Source organism: Lissotriton helveticus, chromosome 6, assembly GCF_964261635.1.
Source record: "Lissotriton helveticus chromosome 6, aLisHel1.1, whole genome shotgun sequence".
NCBI classification, from domain to species: domain Eukaryota; kingdom Metazoa; phylum Chordata; class Amphibia; order Caudata; family Salamandridae; genus Lissotriton; species Lissotriton helveticus.
In genome coordinates, this window is record NC_136067.1 from 1,497,708,088 (window position 1) to 1,497,723,019 (window position 14,932).

Consider the following 14,932-nt stretch of genomic DNA (forward strand, 5'->3'; position numbering starts at 1 on the left):
AAAGTGCACAGAATCCTTAACAACAAGGTGAGCAAAACACTTACTATAGTATTAAAACTTCTTAAATGTCTTTGACTCCTTTGCTTGTTGCGGTTACCTCACAGCTTGTCCCTACCACTTTGATAGTCTTTTTGCCCTGCTTCAAGGGAAGGTCTGTAAGTTTTTAATTTAAATTAAGTCTTGCTCTCCAAATAGTATTTAAACTCTGCCAGTTAATTAGTCACTTGCTGCTGGTGTTTAAACAGAGTTTACAGAGTTATTGATTTCTCTTTAACCACTGGCACACTACCATCCTTATGGAAGGTGTGAGCGTTCACTCTCTTACACATGAAAGCAAACTTGACAGTCACATCACTAATCAGTACATGTCCATTACCTCACTACCAACACTATGCAAACTGCTGGACTAATTGTTGCTCAACAATCTAGGTATTTTGAACACTCAGAAAATGTAGACCCTCGCCAATTCGGATTTTATCCATCGGCGGCAGTAAATTGCCCTTGTTACTTGCTTTTGATGGAATAAAGAGCTTCAGAGATGAGGGGGGATGCAACATGTAAAGTTTAACAAGTTCCACCTGCCACATTCGATGATGTAGACCATTCCATCTTCAAAGGTAGGCTAGTAGACATAATGGATGTACGGTTCTCCTCTTTCCTGGTTGGCCACACACAGGGTTTCTCTCTGCCCATTTTTGGTGTCTCAGCTATAATGTGAAATACAACATTTTTCAGGTCTCTTTGCTTTCACCAGTGTTGGTGAACATTTATGTCTGACCTCCAGTGCAACTCATAGGACCCTATGGCTGCTTTGCATTATTATATGCAGATAATTCACAGGTCACTGAACAGGTAAAACAAGCTGTCCCAGGCTACCTGAGTTACCTCAATGACTCAGTGTTGGATGTCTAACAACTTTATTAGGCTTAAAGGAAACAAAACAGAGGTGCTGCTGGTGGGCAAGAACAGGCAAGAACCCAGATGGCAAGAATCAATCTGGTCCCATCAGCTTGGGTATTTTACTTTTATTGCTGTAAAATCCCTGGGTAATCTACTAGCAAAAGTAAATTACCTTCAAAGTTCAAATTAATTTAATTTCTACACCTTCTTTCCCAAATTTTGCACGACCAGAAAAACACTCATTTTTACCAAAGGAACATCACACTAGGGTTGTTCCTGCTTGGGTGCTGTCACTCACTGACCATTGCAAAAATAATAAGTCGAGCTCCAGGAAGCTGCTTTACCAAACTACAGACAAAGAACTGATCTGTTGTCATCTCTATGTTCAGGTTCGCCCTGTCAGGCAGGAGGACGTGTAGCCATCTGGGCCCAATGAGGCAGAATGAACTTCCTTTACATATTTGCGGTACAAAGGCCTTTCAAAACCAGCTGTTCGGCTGATATTTGTTTGTCTTCTTTTGTCCTCATCGTTCACTGGTCAATCACCCTCGGGGCAAATATATCCTTTGAGAGTGCAAGTGCTTTCTAAATTAAAAAATAAAATGTAACCCCCAGGGTAAACAATTTTATAACCTACGGATTCATATTTCACAACCATTGTGTTTATATCAAGCTCATTATATGGCTCATTATATGGCTGGTCAATGAAAGACTGAACACTCAAACATAATTCAATGGGTTCCTCTCAACAGTGGTAAAATGGATGATTCGTAAACCAATGAAATTTCTTTCCACCAGCACCAAATTACCTCTGCTACGAGGCCCTATGGCCCTCTGGTTTGACACTTGTGGGTCTAGATGGTTTGTAATTTGGGGTTTATTCTTTTACTTTGACTTCAACCCCGAACCTCAGATCAACAAGCATATTTGCCGGGAATAACTGATGTGACAAGGAGTCTCTTTGATGGCCGCTTAACAGGCCTGCGGCTTAGCGCAACACATTATGCGCCCTGGTTCATGACTGGGACTAGCGTGAACAGTGCCTACGGACTTTACAGAATACTCTCTCTCAGATCCCGTGATCAGGAATCAACTTAGGAAACCGTCTACTAATCTGGGCTAATACCCTGTGGAATTCTTTTTCTGTTCTGTGAATCGTTTATTTGCCCTGAAGAAGCCTGCAAGTGTGAAACACGTTGGCTGTTATGCATAAAATAAGGCATGAAAGGATCTGCAACACCATCTATAGAAAAGACGTTTATTTCTGTCGTCTTCTTTTTGTGTTTTTGGGATTAAACCCTATGAGTGTTGTTATCACAATAGTGCCTCTCTCACCTTTTGTGTTTAATGATTCGTGAACTATTGAAATTTCTTTCTGCCAGCACCAATTTACCTATGCTACGAGGCCCTATGGCCCTCTGGTTTGACACTTGGAGGCCTACTTGACTAGCTGAGATGGTTTGTAATTTTGGGTCTATTTTTTTTACCTTGACCTCAAACCCAAACCTCAGATCAACAAGCATATTTGGTCTAATTATTGTGTTAAAATGCTTTAAAAAATCTCATCCATCCTCCACCTAATTTTAAGACTGTGATCCAGACAATACATTAGAGCTTTTTAAGTAAATGATGGCTAAGATGGAGTTAGCTTGATACAAGTGTCCAAGGTTCATTCTGGGTCTTGCATGCAGAGAATGCACAAGTGGTCATCTGACAGGTCACCAAAAGAGTACTGCTGGAATTTCTCTAAATCTGCCACTAAGTCTTTACAAACTGGAACCAGCCTTTCTCCAAGCCTATTTACAGTGCTAGTCATCGTCTCAACATCTTCAATCTATATCTGCTTTTCTCCTCACTTCTCCTTTCATCAGTAGAGTTCAGGTTAGTTGGGGGAGCGTTCTCCTATCTCACACCACCAATGGCTTCGAAAAGGCTACCTCTTCTTCAATGCTGCAAACTGAACTATTTTCTTCTTCATAAACAGATGAAGAGCGTTCTGGGCACCAAGCCTGAAGTGCCAAAACCTCATCTGAGCTGTTTTAAGATTTTTGCCTTAGTGTCAAAATTCATCTTGCGGTTGATGGCACACTATACACATTCCATTTATCAATATAATCACAACACGCTAATCATCTGATCAGTTGAGGTATTAATTGATATATAGGTTGTGAATTAAGAAGTGCCGGCACTCCCCCTTAGGAGCGATTGTGGTCCAAAGTATCATTCCCATTCACAAACCAAAGATGTGCAATTTGCACACCTAGTGGTTTGTAAATGGGTATGCAATGTTATGTCATGTCTATTTCTATAGCGCACTGTGGGAGGCAGGCTCAGTATATGATGTGCACTTATGCAAGTGGACACCTTCCACTGATCCAGACAACCCTTATGGTGATTTTAGTGGCCGCGGACAACCTTAGAAAGCTCTCTGAGTGGTAGCTGTGAGCAGAGCAGCCTTCGGGCTTAGCCCAGGAGTGTAAAGCAGCTTGTTTCACCAGAACATAATCTTATAGTATAGATTAGGGTGAAAAAGAACCACACAGTGTAGGTATAAAAATATGTACTTATTATAAGACATTTACTAACACATACAGCTATCTCCAAGCCGGATACACACTACACACAATACCTCGCAACAGAAACAGGTAAGTAGAACAGAATACACAGTGGTCCTCAGGTGGAGACCAAACCATATACTAAAATAGTGGCATGCGAGCCGTGGCCTGAGTCAAGACAATAGTCAGAGGACGTAGAAGTGCCGGGGACCCAGGGAACCACCCAGGGGGGTATCTAGGAGGCCCATGGAGGTCGTGTGCAGTGTAGGAACACTACCACGTTCTCCGTACAAATCAACGTATAAGTCGCGGTTGCAATTTTGAAGAAAAGGACCCTTCCCAGTGGACCCTGAAGAAACCCTGTGAAAGACAAGAGGTTGGAGAGCCACCCCACTCGTGGATACCCTTGGAACCAGATACCTGCATCAGGGTAGCCGTGTGCATAGGTGCGAATTGGCGTTGGAAACCGTAGTCAAACTCAATGGGAGACTTCAGCAAGATGCCGCTGCTGGGAAAGGTGAAAGTGTCCAGTAGAACCCAAAGGTGTATTCAAGATGTGAAGAACCGGCAAGCAAAGGTGACAGAGTTTATGCCACTCAGGAGTGACCAGGAGGCACAGAAGACGAATAGCCACTGATGTTGGGTGTAGCAGGACAGCTGACGTGACCTTGGAACTGCATCTGTGTGGACCAGACAATGATGTGGAAGACCAGGAGCTGTAAACGAGCTGTCACACATCAAATGTCGAGAGCTGAGGGGTCGGTGTCTGGCGGGAGCACCTACAATTCTTGGCAACTGCAATCAAAGTGTAAGTTGAAAAAGGTGCAATGTCGGGACCAGCAAGGTCCAGGAGACTCACGACAAGCAGGGGAGTCATGGCAAGCACAAGCAATCAGGGGAGCAAACAGAATTCAAAGGTGACCCTCGACAGGACCCATAGGCTGGAGGCACTGGAGTCACAAGAGTACCTCGAGCAGCTTACCGAGGAAGCAGCCCCACGGTGCCAGCAATGCAATATAGTTGAAGATTCTGTTGACTGGAGATGCTTGAGGTTGGGGCTACTTGGAGCCCAAAGATCTTGATGGAAGGAAGCCAACACCCTTTGCAACGGCAAGTCAATGTGGTGCACAAGGGTTCTGTTCCTGCGGCTCTGATGAGGGACACTGGCCTCAAACTTAGTGACAGGGCAGGCCTCGAGGAATGTGTTCCTGAGCCTTTCGGAGTCCGTGGGGGCTCAGGATCAGCAGATCAGTCAACTTAGTTGCGGTGCCTGCAGATGCAGGGAAGTGACTGACTCCTTTACTTCAAGGGAGATTCCTTCCGGTGTCTAGGATGCCCACAGGCCTTGCAAGGTCTCCTGTATGGAGCACAGGCATGGACTTTGCAGCTGGCGAGCAGGGCGAAGAGATCAGGAGCAGCAGGAGTCTTCCCTGTTGCAGCCTTGATGCCCAGAGTAAAGTCCAGCAAAGTCCAGAGTGCCCAAACAGTCGAAGTTGAAGTGATTTCTGTATTGAATAGTGTCCCACAATGAATCTAGGGACCCATCCTCAGGTAAGTCCTTCAGGACCCTTAGGAAAGGGTTGGGACGATTCAGGGTTCCCTCCCAGGGGAGGGGATGGACAGTGGGGAGGATACTCCCATAATCTTTATCCAGTTTTGTGCAGGAGTGGGAGCCAACGGCTCCCTGAGCTGGTTTGCACTAGGCTATGCAAGGAGGGCACCAAATGGGCCCTTCAAGCAGACTGAGTGGTGCTGGCAAGGACTCCCACCCAGCCCCAATACACTAAACCCTGTCTGGAAGGTGGACACACCTCCGTGTGACAGGATACCTATTGTTCTGCCTTCTCCTGCTCGAGTTTGGTTTAGCAGCAGGAGGGCAGAATCGTGTCTCTGATCGGCAGCAGCCATGTTCTGCTGTCTGGGTCTAGAAGACTGGTACCAGGAGCAATGAGGGCGTAACGGAGTGCCTTTACAGTGTTCGGAATCATACATCATACACCATTTATGGTGTGGAGGTATGATTCCAACTTGTTTGATACCAAACACAACAGAGTTCGTTATAGCCAGTTTTGAGATGGTCAACGCGTAATGACGCAATGCCAATCTATATTTTATATGGCTGTCTCACTTACAATCCTGGATAATGGACTTCAAAGGCTGTAGGGATGTCCTGTTCATGAAAGGGCACCCTCACACTTGGAACCAAGCACCCTGCCTTCAGGATTAAAAAGGCCTGTTGTAGGGGTGACGTATAGGTTTTAAGTGCAGTGACCCTAGATATAGGGAAATCTATATCTTTCGTAAGTGGTGCTAGTTCCAGCTTAAACAGACTGCAATGGCAGGCCTGTAGTGAGAGTTTGAATGGTCTCCCATAGGTGGCATAATACATGCGTCAGCCTATGGGGGACCCTGGGGTACCTATGCCCTGGGTACCTTAGTACCATATACTAGGGACTGATAAGAGTACCCCAGTATCCAACCTGGGATGTACCTAAGTACTTACCATAACAATTTAGGGTAGAAAGCAGAAATACTGGGTCCTGATTAGCAGGATCCCAGTCAGACTAGTCAGAAACAGCATAACATCAAGCAAAAAGTAGGGGTAACCATAAAAGCAGATTCTACTTACCTACACACACTAATCATCTGTGAGGATATCCAGGCACTTCAGCAGGTGTATAGTTGTGTGTCCCCTCAGAGTAATTTGAAGAAACTGTGCTTCACCTTCGTGATGCACTCAAAAAGTGAGGAGGGGCCTCTGATGCGTTATGGGAGGTCGTTCCATGTTTTAATGCAGTGTATGAGAATGAATTACCTCCTGTTCTGCTAATGTGACTATAGGAGATGTGTGCGAGTGGGAGTGAGGCAAAGCATAGGTGTCTGTTAGGCTGCAGAATACAACTCATATATTAATAGGTCTTATTGCAAATTGTCTATTTGTAGGAGGGTCGAAAATTGACCTGCCTATTGAAGATCATTAATCAGACCATCATTTGCAACTGCAGACAATGCAGGGGTAGAGTCCTGCAAGGGACAGGATGGAGATGGGAGGTGAGTGGAGAAGTCGGAGCAGTGTTTGAAACTTGGGCGAAAGTGGGCAACAAACTCTATTTGCTTGATATAATGTATGATTAACCATTCCTAAAGAAATTATATCAAAAATAAGTAATATAAAATGATGGGAAAAACATATATGTTGTTATTATTATAAACCACTTCATGAGTCTTTTACAGTAATTTATGTATATTTGTTTGTTTTTTGTATGAATACATTTTTTAGACTTACATGTCTTTCAATGGACTTTCTCCAACAGCACCGTTAACAAAGTTCGCCACATCAGTGAACATCTTTTTTGGGTCTATTCTGTAAATTTTACACACATATCATAGAGAAATTAATATTAGCATTACTATTCATATCACACAAAGTTATTATTTGTTACAGTTCAACTTTTAAACAAAATGTGAGGTATAGTGATATTTAACATGCTTTATATTTGGGTCTTTTTATATCTGCAATATACAGTACAGGATTTGAGATTTTCCCCACAGACTGGGAAAGCTCCCCAAAAGCTCCCCAAAATCCTGTTATTCACTGGAATACACAGCATTAAGCATTTATGGAAGCATTATTTTTATTAAGCGAACAACAGTACACAGCTATAAGCCTACAACCTCACGGCTGGCAGCATAAAACAGTAAGTAATGGGCAAATCTACACAGCTTCGTCACCTACAAGCCAGAGGTTGGCAGCGTTAGTCGGATCATGTTATAAAATCAAAATAGAAAATATAACAACCTAACTTAAAGCATAACAATAAAGAAAGGACCCCCACCCACCCATAATCCTGCACCGGTGTGTGATCTAACAAAAGCTTGTGTTTGGCGTCTGGGTATTAATGTCGCCCGCAGGGCTCTAGGGCTTTTGTGGGGTGTGTGGTGTTTCTTTGTCGTCTCTAGGGAGCAGACATGGTATTTGTATATATTTGGGGCATGTTACTTCCCTCATGTCTGTTGAGAGAATCTCGATAAATGGGGCCCACGGCTCAGCATAATTTTCACCTTTGTATTCCGCAATCAAGGAAAGGCGATCCATGGCGAGGGTTAATCATAGTCTGTATAGCCATGCCGTGTGGTCTGGGATCATGGCAGTGCCCCATTGAGCTCGGATTGCTTGTTGCACCACCAACAGCGCCAGTACTAATTGTCTCCCCCTTAGGGCACGTAGGGGAAAAGTCAATGAGTTCGGCAGCCCTAGCAAGGTATGTCCTGGAAAACGTGGCAATTCATTGTCAAAGGCCTTATCGATATCATCTAGAACCAATCCCCAGAAACGGCTCAATTTTGGACAGTGCCACATTCGATGCACCAAAGAGCCCGGAAGACCGCACTCCCCCCAACACCTCTCAGAGTGATTTTTATCCCATCTGTGGATGCGAGCGGGTATGAGGTACCAATACGCTACGACTTTGTAGGCTGATTCAGACCCAGCAGTGCTGTGTGATGTGCTCTCAAATGGATATCTTCCCACTCTTTGCGTCCCCCTTCTTTCCTTGTGGCAAGCATGTTGTAGCGTTCTGATATTAGATGTTTATCATCTTTTTTGCAAACGAACCACTCTCAAATATCGTGAGTGGCCGAGAGGCCTCTACGTGACAATTCGGGGAGGTAACCAAGTGTCTTAACTGTAGATATTGAAAATCATCAATCTGGGGAAGGTCGTAATCCAAACTCAGTTGATCAAATGGATTGATCCCTTCTAGGTCAAATAGCGAGCCCACCCATTTGCATCCCAACTCTCTCCATCTCTCGAAGACTTCTGATGTGCATCCTGGGGGAAAGTCAGGGTTATCTACTATCGGGGACATTGGAGAGGGAAATGTTCACCCATCCTACGCGCTACAGTGTCCCATACCTTTAGGGTAGCAATGGTGATCGGTGAGGAGTATATACCCCAAGCTCTGTGTTTTCGTGGGAGCCAAGCCTCTCGCCAAATATTTATTCCAGTCACTGCTTGATCCATAAAGAACCAGTGCTTTTCAGAAAGCGGGCGGTTTCATTCAACTATATAGCAGAGGTGTGATGCTTGCAAATATCTAAGGATCAGTGGTAAACCCACTCCCCCCCATTTGGGATGCGTTGGTTGTGCTATGGATAATCGCGGCTTCTTCCCTCCTCAAATGAACTTGTTGACAGCCAGTTGCAAGGTGCGTATAGCCTTTGGTGATGGGACCAGTGGCAGTGTCTGAAAAACATACAAGGTATGTGGTAGCACCATAATTTTTACAGCTGTCATTCAACGGAACCATGCCAGCTTGAGACGTAACCACCAGTCCAATGCTTTCGTAGTCTGATTAACGAGCGCGGAATAGTTTAATGCGAGAGTCTTAGGCAATGTCGGGGCTAAAAGGATGCCCAATTATGTTATCAGGTGCTTTGCCCGTTGCAAGGGGAATCTATTCCATAAGTCCTCTTCACAAGCCGGGGGAGTGGATACATTTAGTACCTGTGATTTACTCAGGTTCACTTTAAAGCCCGAGACTTTCCCAAAACTCTATAATTCACCCAGTAGCACTGGTAAGGAGACGGGTGGGTTTGACAGTGATAAAATCACAATCTTCATACAGACTGATTTTGTGGATATCTCCACCGAATCGAAGTCCCCCAATCTGCGGGTGGTCCCAAATCTTTTGGGATAGTGGCTCCATGTTCAGAGCGAAGAGCAGGGGGGATAGTGGACACCCCTGTGTTGTGCCACATGCGATGGGGAATGATTTGCATGATAACCCATTCACTCGCACAAATGCACGTGGGCCCGATATATACACATTCAACCCATTTTATAAATTGATCTTCAAAACTGAAATGGGGGAGTGTATCAAACAGATACCTCCAACGCACTCTGTCAAGTGCTTTTTCTACATCTATTGACACGAACAGGGCGTCTTTGTGGGATATATGGACGCTATCCATTAGGTGGAGAAGACACTTAGTAATGTCTGCTCCCTGGTGTGTGGGGATGAATCCTGCTTGGTCTAGGTCACTTATGTGCACAATTAGTGGGTTCAGTCAGGCGGCTAGGATACCCGTAAAGATTTTTGCATCTGTATTGAGCAGAGAAATTGGTCTATACGACCCGCATTCTCTGGGGTCTTTGAGGGGCTTAAGAATTACCGAGATCGAGGCCTCAGCCATGGAGTCAGTAATTGAGCCACTTTCAAGGAAGGAGTTAAAAAATGCATCAACTGAGGCACCAGCTCTGTGCAGAAGGTTTTGTAAAACAAAGCAGGAAACCCGTCCGGGCCCGGAGCCTTGTTCACCTTCAGGCAGGCAAAGGCCGAGATGACTTCATCGGGTTGTATGGGGTTTCAAGCTGGGAAGCATGAGCATCCAGGAGGCGGGTGACGCGCTCGCTTCAAGGTAAGCCAAAGTTTCATGGTGCTGCTGGTCGTCTTCAGCGTATAAGTTCTGATAGAAGGCCTTGAAGGACTCAACTATTTGGGGGTCTGTATTCACTTCCTCGCCTGTTGGCTGCTTCATGTAGGCCACTGCCATGGCCATCATCTTAGCCCTAAGCCTTTGGGCGAGCATTATTCCACATTTGTCGCTGCTCAAAAATAATGTATGCCAAAGCCTGAGCATGGCATTCTCTGCCCTATCAAGGTCCAAATGTTTTAGAAGGGGCTGTTTCTTTTCCAACTCCCTCCAGACCCTCGGTGCACCTGCACGTTTGTGGATAGACTCCATTTCCTTACCCTCCATCTCAATCCTTTGTCGTTTTCCCAACGTTCGCGTTTTTCTGCCGCCGAAACTGCAATAAACTCTCCTCTCAATACAAGCTTCAATGCTTCCCAGATCGCTGCAAAGGGAGTATCCCCTCTGTCATTGTGCTTCAGATACTCTAAGAGTTTGGCGCGCATGTCTAGTACAATTTTCCATGCTTGCAAGAGGCTATCCCGTAGGCGCCATCTAGAAAGGCTAGGGGGGCCACCGTCAGGCAGGACTGTAACCACGATCAATGCAGGGTCAGAGAGGGATTGTGGTTCAATAGTTACGATACTCAATCTAAGTATCAGTGCTGTTGACACCAAGAAATTGTCTATGCGCGAGTATAATTTGTTTGCCGCGGAATAGTACGCATAGTCCCATGTCTCAGGGTGTAGCTGACGCCATATGTCATGCAGGCAGTTTTCTTTGATTCAACGCCTGCCCCCAGGTGAGAATGCACCAGACTGTACAGTCCTCTGACAGGAGCAGTCTAGTGTATTGTCCATTACCAAGTTAAAATCTCCCCCAACGAGCACTGCTGCATCAGGGCGCCAAAACAATTGTGAGAGTCCTAATCATACAGGTCTCCTGTTGTTTGTTCGAGGTGTATATGTTGAGCAGAGAGAAATGTGTGGAGCCTCACCGGAGTCTAAGTGCAAGCAAGGGGCCCTTTACTTCGGAGATTGTGGATAGCACTTTTCCTTTAAATTTTGCTCCCAGGAGGAAAGCAACACCATTCTTTTTAGCCGTGCCCGAGGACCAGTAATGGTGGGGGAAGCGTTGTGAGCGCATGCGTGCTGTGTCTCCGGACAATAGGTGAGTCTCTTGCAGCGTATAAATGTCACCCCCAGAGTTCTCCAATAGGAAGAGAATAGCAGTGCGTTTTACTGGGTGGTTAAAAGCGCTACGTTAAGGCTTACAATCTTGAGGTCTTTGCCCATATTATTGAAGGGAATGTTAGAGCTGCAGTGTGGTTCATATTCTGCTTAGAATAGAAAATGGTGGGCGAGTTTGAATTGTGATTTGCAATTGTCTGACTCTACTACAACTGGTGCAGGAAACAACAAACAATTAAACACAAAATATACAAACCACCAAAAGGGCCACCCAATGTTCCCCAGAAGGAACATAATAATAATAAACAATTGAGACAACATCATTAAGCATTTAAACTGTTTACCATAATAAATATGGAGAACATACCTTGCTGGTTAGGTGGTTTGTTGTAATTCTAACCACTACAGATATGTAAATGTCAATAAAGGGTTTAGAAATACTACTTACCACCTAAGCAGCAAAGTCTCATATATATTAGTTTGTTCAGCAGGTGGCATGAAAGAATACAAAAACTTAAGTAAAAATTCGAAAAAATAGAATCAACACCCAATCTTTTGAAAATAAATACAAATCTAAACTTTATTAAAACATACATTATCACATATTAAGACAATATGCTGGATTATGTGACATAAAAAAGCGGACATTTATCTTCAAATACGTACAAACACATTAGATATCAATAGAAGTAATAAAGTCCAACCAATAATAATAATACCATTTAAACTATTTAGGCAATATAAATAGTCATCCATTTATACAAGGATGGAGATATGCCATGTTTCCCAATGTTCAGTGCTGCTCTAATATAGTTAATTATAGCTTAACAGATCTCAGGTGAGCTAAATTGTTGTTAAAATAGCAGTCCAGTCTTAGATTGCCTTATACTAGCAACTAACAGCAATGTAAAGGTCTCACAAAGTATAACTTTGCGGTGTAATGGTATTCACAATGTGATTACCGTGATGGCACTGTCTGCAATGTAATGCATTGCACTGTACCAACAAACATTCCAGACAGAAGGGTTAACACTCATATACTACCTGGTAAGCAAACTGGTAAACCTTCTAAAATTCTGCTATGGTTCAAATGCCCATTAGCATCGGCTAATCATGTTTACCTGCTCCAGTTAATCTGCTGTCTTGTGCTTTCTTCAATGCTTTCGATGCCTTCCCAGAGGGTTTGACCTACCGTGAGTCCTCCAAGACTGGTCGGGTGCTTGGAGGGAAGGAAAGAAAATGGCAGTTATATTTAGAGATGACCTCAACAGCTTGGGCTCTTTTACCCCAAACTACCCATCTGCCAGTGCAGCACTTCTGATGAGATCACCCTTAAATTTATTGTGACCTACAGTCCCCTGGACATAGGAGTTTAGTGTATGCAACATCTGTCTGCCATGATTGGTCAGACTGGTTTTCTATAAGAAAAAATGGTTGTTAAGGTTGGGAATTTTAATTTACAGTGATGATCAATGTAATTCCTTAGCAGAAGGTTTTGGGTTACTCCTAAGAATTAGTCTTTACCCATCTCAGTTGGGCTTTTTAACTAAATCGAGGCTCCACCCTGGGCATTTAACGATCTCATCCATTTCAGTATCAAAGGGCCTGACAGACTGCAGTCTAAAGACAGTAATGCAGCTAAGCCAGCCAGACATAGTGCTTAAATAATACAATTGAAAACTTGTTGAGAAATTCGGTTACTGGTTGAAAGTGTAAAACCCTGGTCAAGCAGCAACCACAATCTTTCTCAGGGTGAAGTTGCAAGCCACTCCGAATTAATCTGTGCTTAACCCTCTAGTAGCTTTTCACAAAAGCAGTCAGGCTTAACTTAGAGGAAATGTGTAAAGTATTTATGCAGCACTTCAAACTAATAAAGTGAAACACAACCCACAACAAAATATCACACCTTTTTAGAAAAATAGAGTAACATTTGTTTTAAGACCAAGACAACAAACATCCAATCAGAAGAACAGGAGCTATGCAACTTTAAATATTTTAGAGAAAATAGTACCAAAATGCCCCGACCGCCAACTGTGGTCATCCGGTCGCGCCAGACAAAGACAAGGTCACAAGATCAGGCCAACTATGATGGAGCTCGGGCTGGCTGCAGGGACCCTGTTAGGCCTGCTGAACAGGAGTACCTTCAATGCTGGTTGTGGAGCGCTGCGGGGTTCCGCATCTAGGATACATCGCACAGCCAAGGTGATGTGAAGTCCTGGTCAGAGATGCATAGCGCAGTCAAGGCCAAAAGGCCGAAAGGTGAGGTCATGTGTCGTTGTCAAGGAGGCCATCGGAAGGGGGTTTACGATGCGAAGTCCTGAGTCAAGGATGCATTGCACACTGGCTGGGTCCAGAGAAGCTGCGGGGCTTGCGATGAAGAGTCCTGGTCGGTGTTGAGGATGCCATCATCAGTGGGCTTGCAATGTTTGGGCCTGTATCGAGGATGCATCAAGAATGCATTGCGCAGCGGTGGTTCCCATGAGACCAAGGAATATGATGCAAAGTCCTGCACCGGAAACAAACCAGGCAGAGGTCCAGATGCAAAGTCTGGTAAGGCATTGCATGTGCAGAGGCTCTGATATAGAGTTCCTGGTCAGAGACAAGTTGCAACGCAGCTCCGATATGTCAGCTCTGCTGGGACCGAAGCTGGACTGGCAGAACATCTTCAGGCCCACTTCCTAGGATTTAGGCTTGGGGTGGCAAAACTTGGGAGTGTAGAACTCACAGCAGGAACAGATCAGGTGCTGGGTTCAATGTGGTTGGAGCCTTCTGTCCATGAGGCTCTGGCCAGGATGCCATCCAACAAACATTCCCCTTGGAGTCCCTCTGGTGATCCTGGGTTCAAGAGGCAGGTCCAGTCCTTCACTCGGGTAGCAGGGCAGCAGAGTGGCAGTTTTTTTGGCAGAGAAGCACAGCAGCCCTTGTCCAGAGGAGTACTAAAGAATTGGGTCTCAGGGTCCAATATTCATACCTAGTGCACACAATGAAGTAGGAGAAGGTTCTAGAGGCTCCGATCTCCTTCAGGTATCAGGCAACTCCTTCCTCCCTGCTCTAACCGCAGCCTGTCTGGCATCACAAAAGACCAGTGTCAAAACCTGTGTGAGAGTGCTCAGACAGAGCCTTTGCGACGTGCAAGTGTGGAATATGACAGTGACTCCCCCCTCATCAACTCAGAGTGACAGATCTTGCCAAAGCCTAGCTTCCATTTGTCTCATTGTGTGGGAGCAATACACAAAGACCAATGGCCAGCTACACAGAGGGGCATATGTATCAAATACCGTTATTGCGATTCTCAAATAGCGATTTTTCGAGAATCGCTATTTGGGAATCGCAAAACGGGATGTAAGAAAAAATTTGCAAATATTTTGCGATTCCTTGGCATTCCTTAATTGTGATTAGCAAATTGCGAATTGCAATTAAGGAATACCGTCCCATTCATTCCTATGGGCCAAGAGGTCCATAGGAATGAATGGGAAGACATTTGCAATTTGCGAGTACCCATTTGGTACTCGCAAATTGCGAATGCAATTTCCACAGTGCAAGGGTGTCATAAGGACACCCTATTGCACCCCTGAAAGGAGCAAGTGTGCACATGTGGCGCACATACATGCATGTATGCGCGCCACATGGCACTTTGAAAAATGCACAAAAGTGCATTTTTCTAAGAAATCGCAAATTACCACCAACTTGAAGTTGGTGGTAATTTGCGATTTCTTAAGGAGAAATCACACAACTTGGGTGCTTTCTACATCCCATTTAAGGAATCACAATTTGCGATTCCTTATATGCATTCTCAAAATAGGGAATCACAAATTTTGGGATTCCCTATTATGCGAGGACCTTTTGGCATGATACAGCCCAAAAAGCTTTTTC

General features: G+C 44.6%; 1 protein-coding gene across 1 annotated transcript in view; it reads right to left on the reverse strand.

The window, feature by feature from the left end:
• The window catches only part of LOC144762755 (uncharacterized), an 842,179-nt gene that overhangs the window by 523,146 nt on the left and 304,101 nt on the right, over positions 1 to 14,932 (reverse strand). The window contains exon 17 of the mRNA XM_078648006.1: positions 6,742 to 6,819. Within this exon, the coding sequence (XP_078504132.1) occupies positions 6,742 to 6,819 (78 nt within the window). The remainder of the gene's footprint in view (positions 1 to 6,741; positions 6,820 to 14,932) is intronic.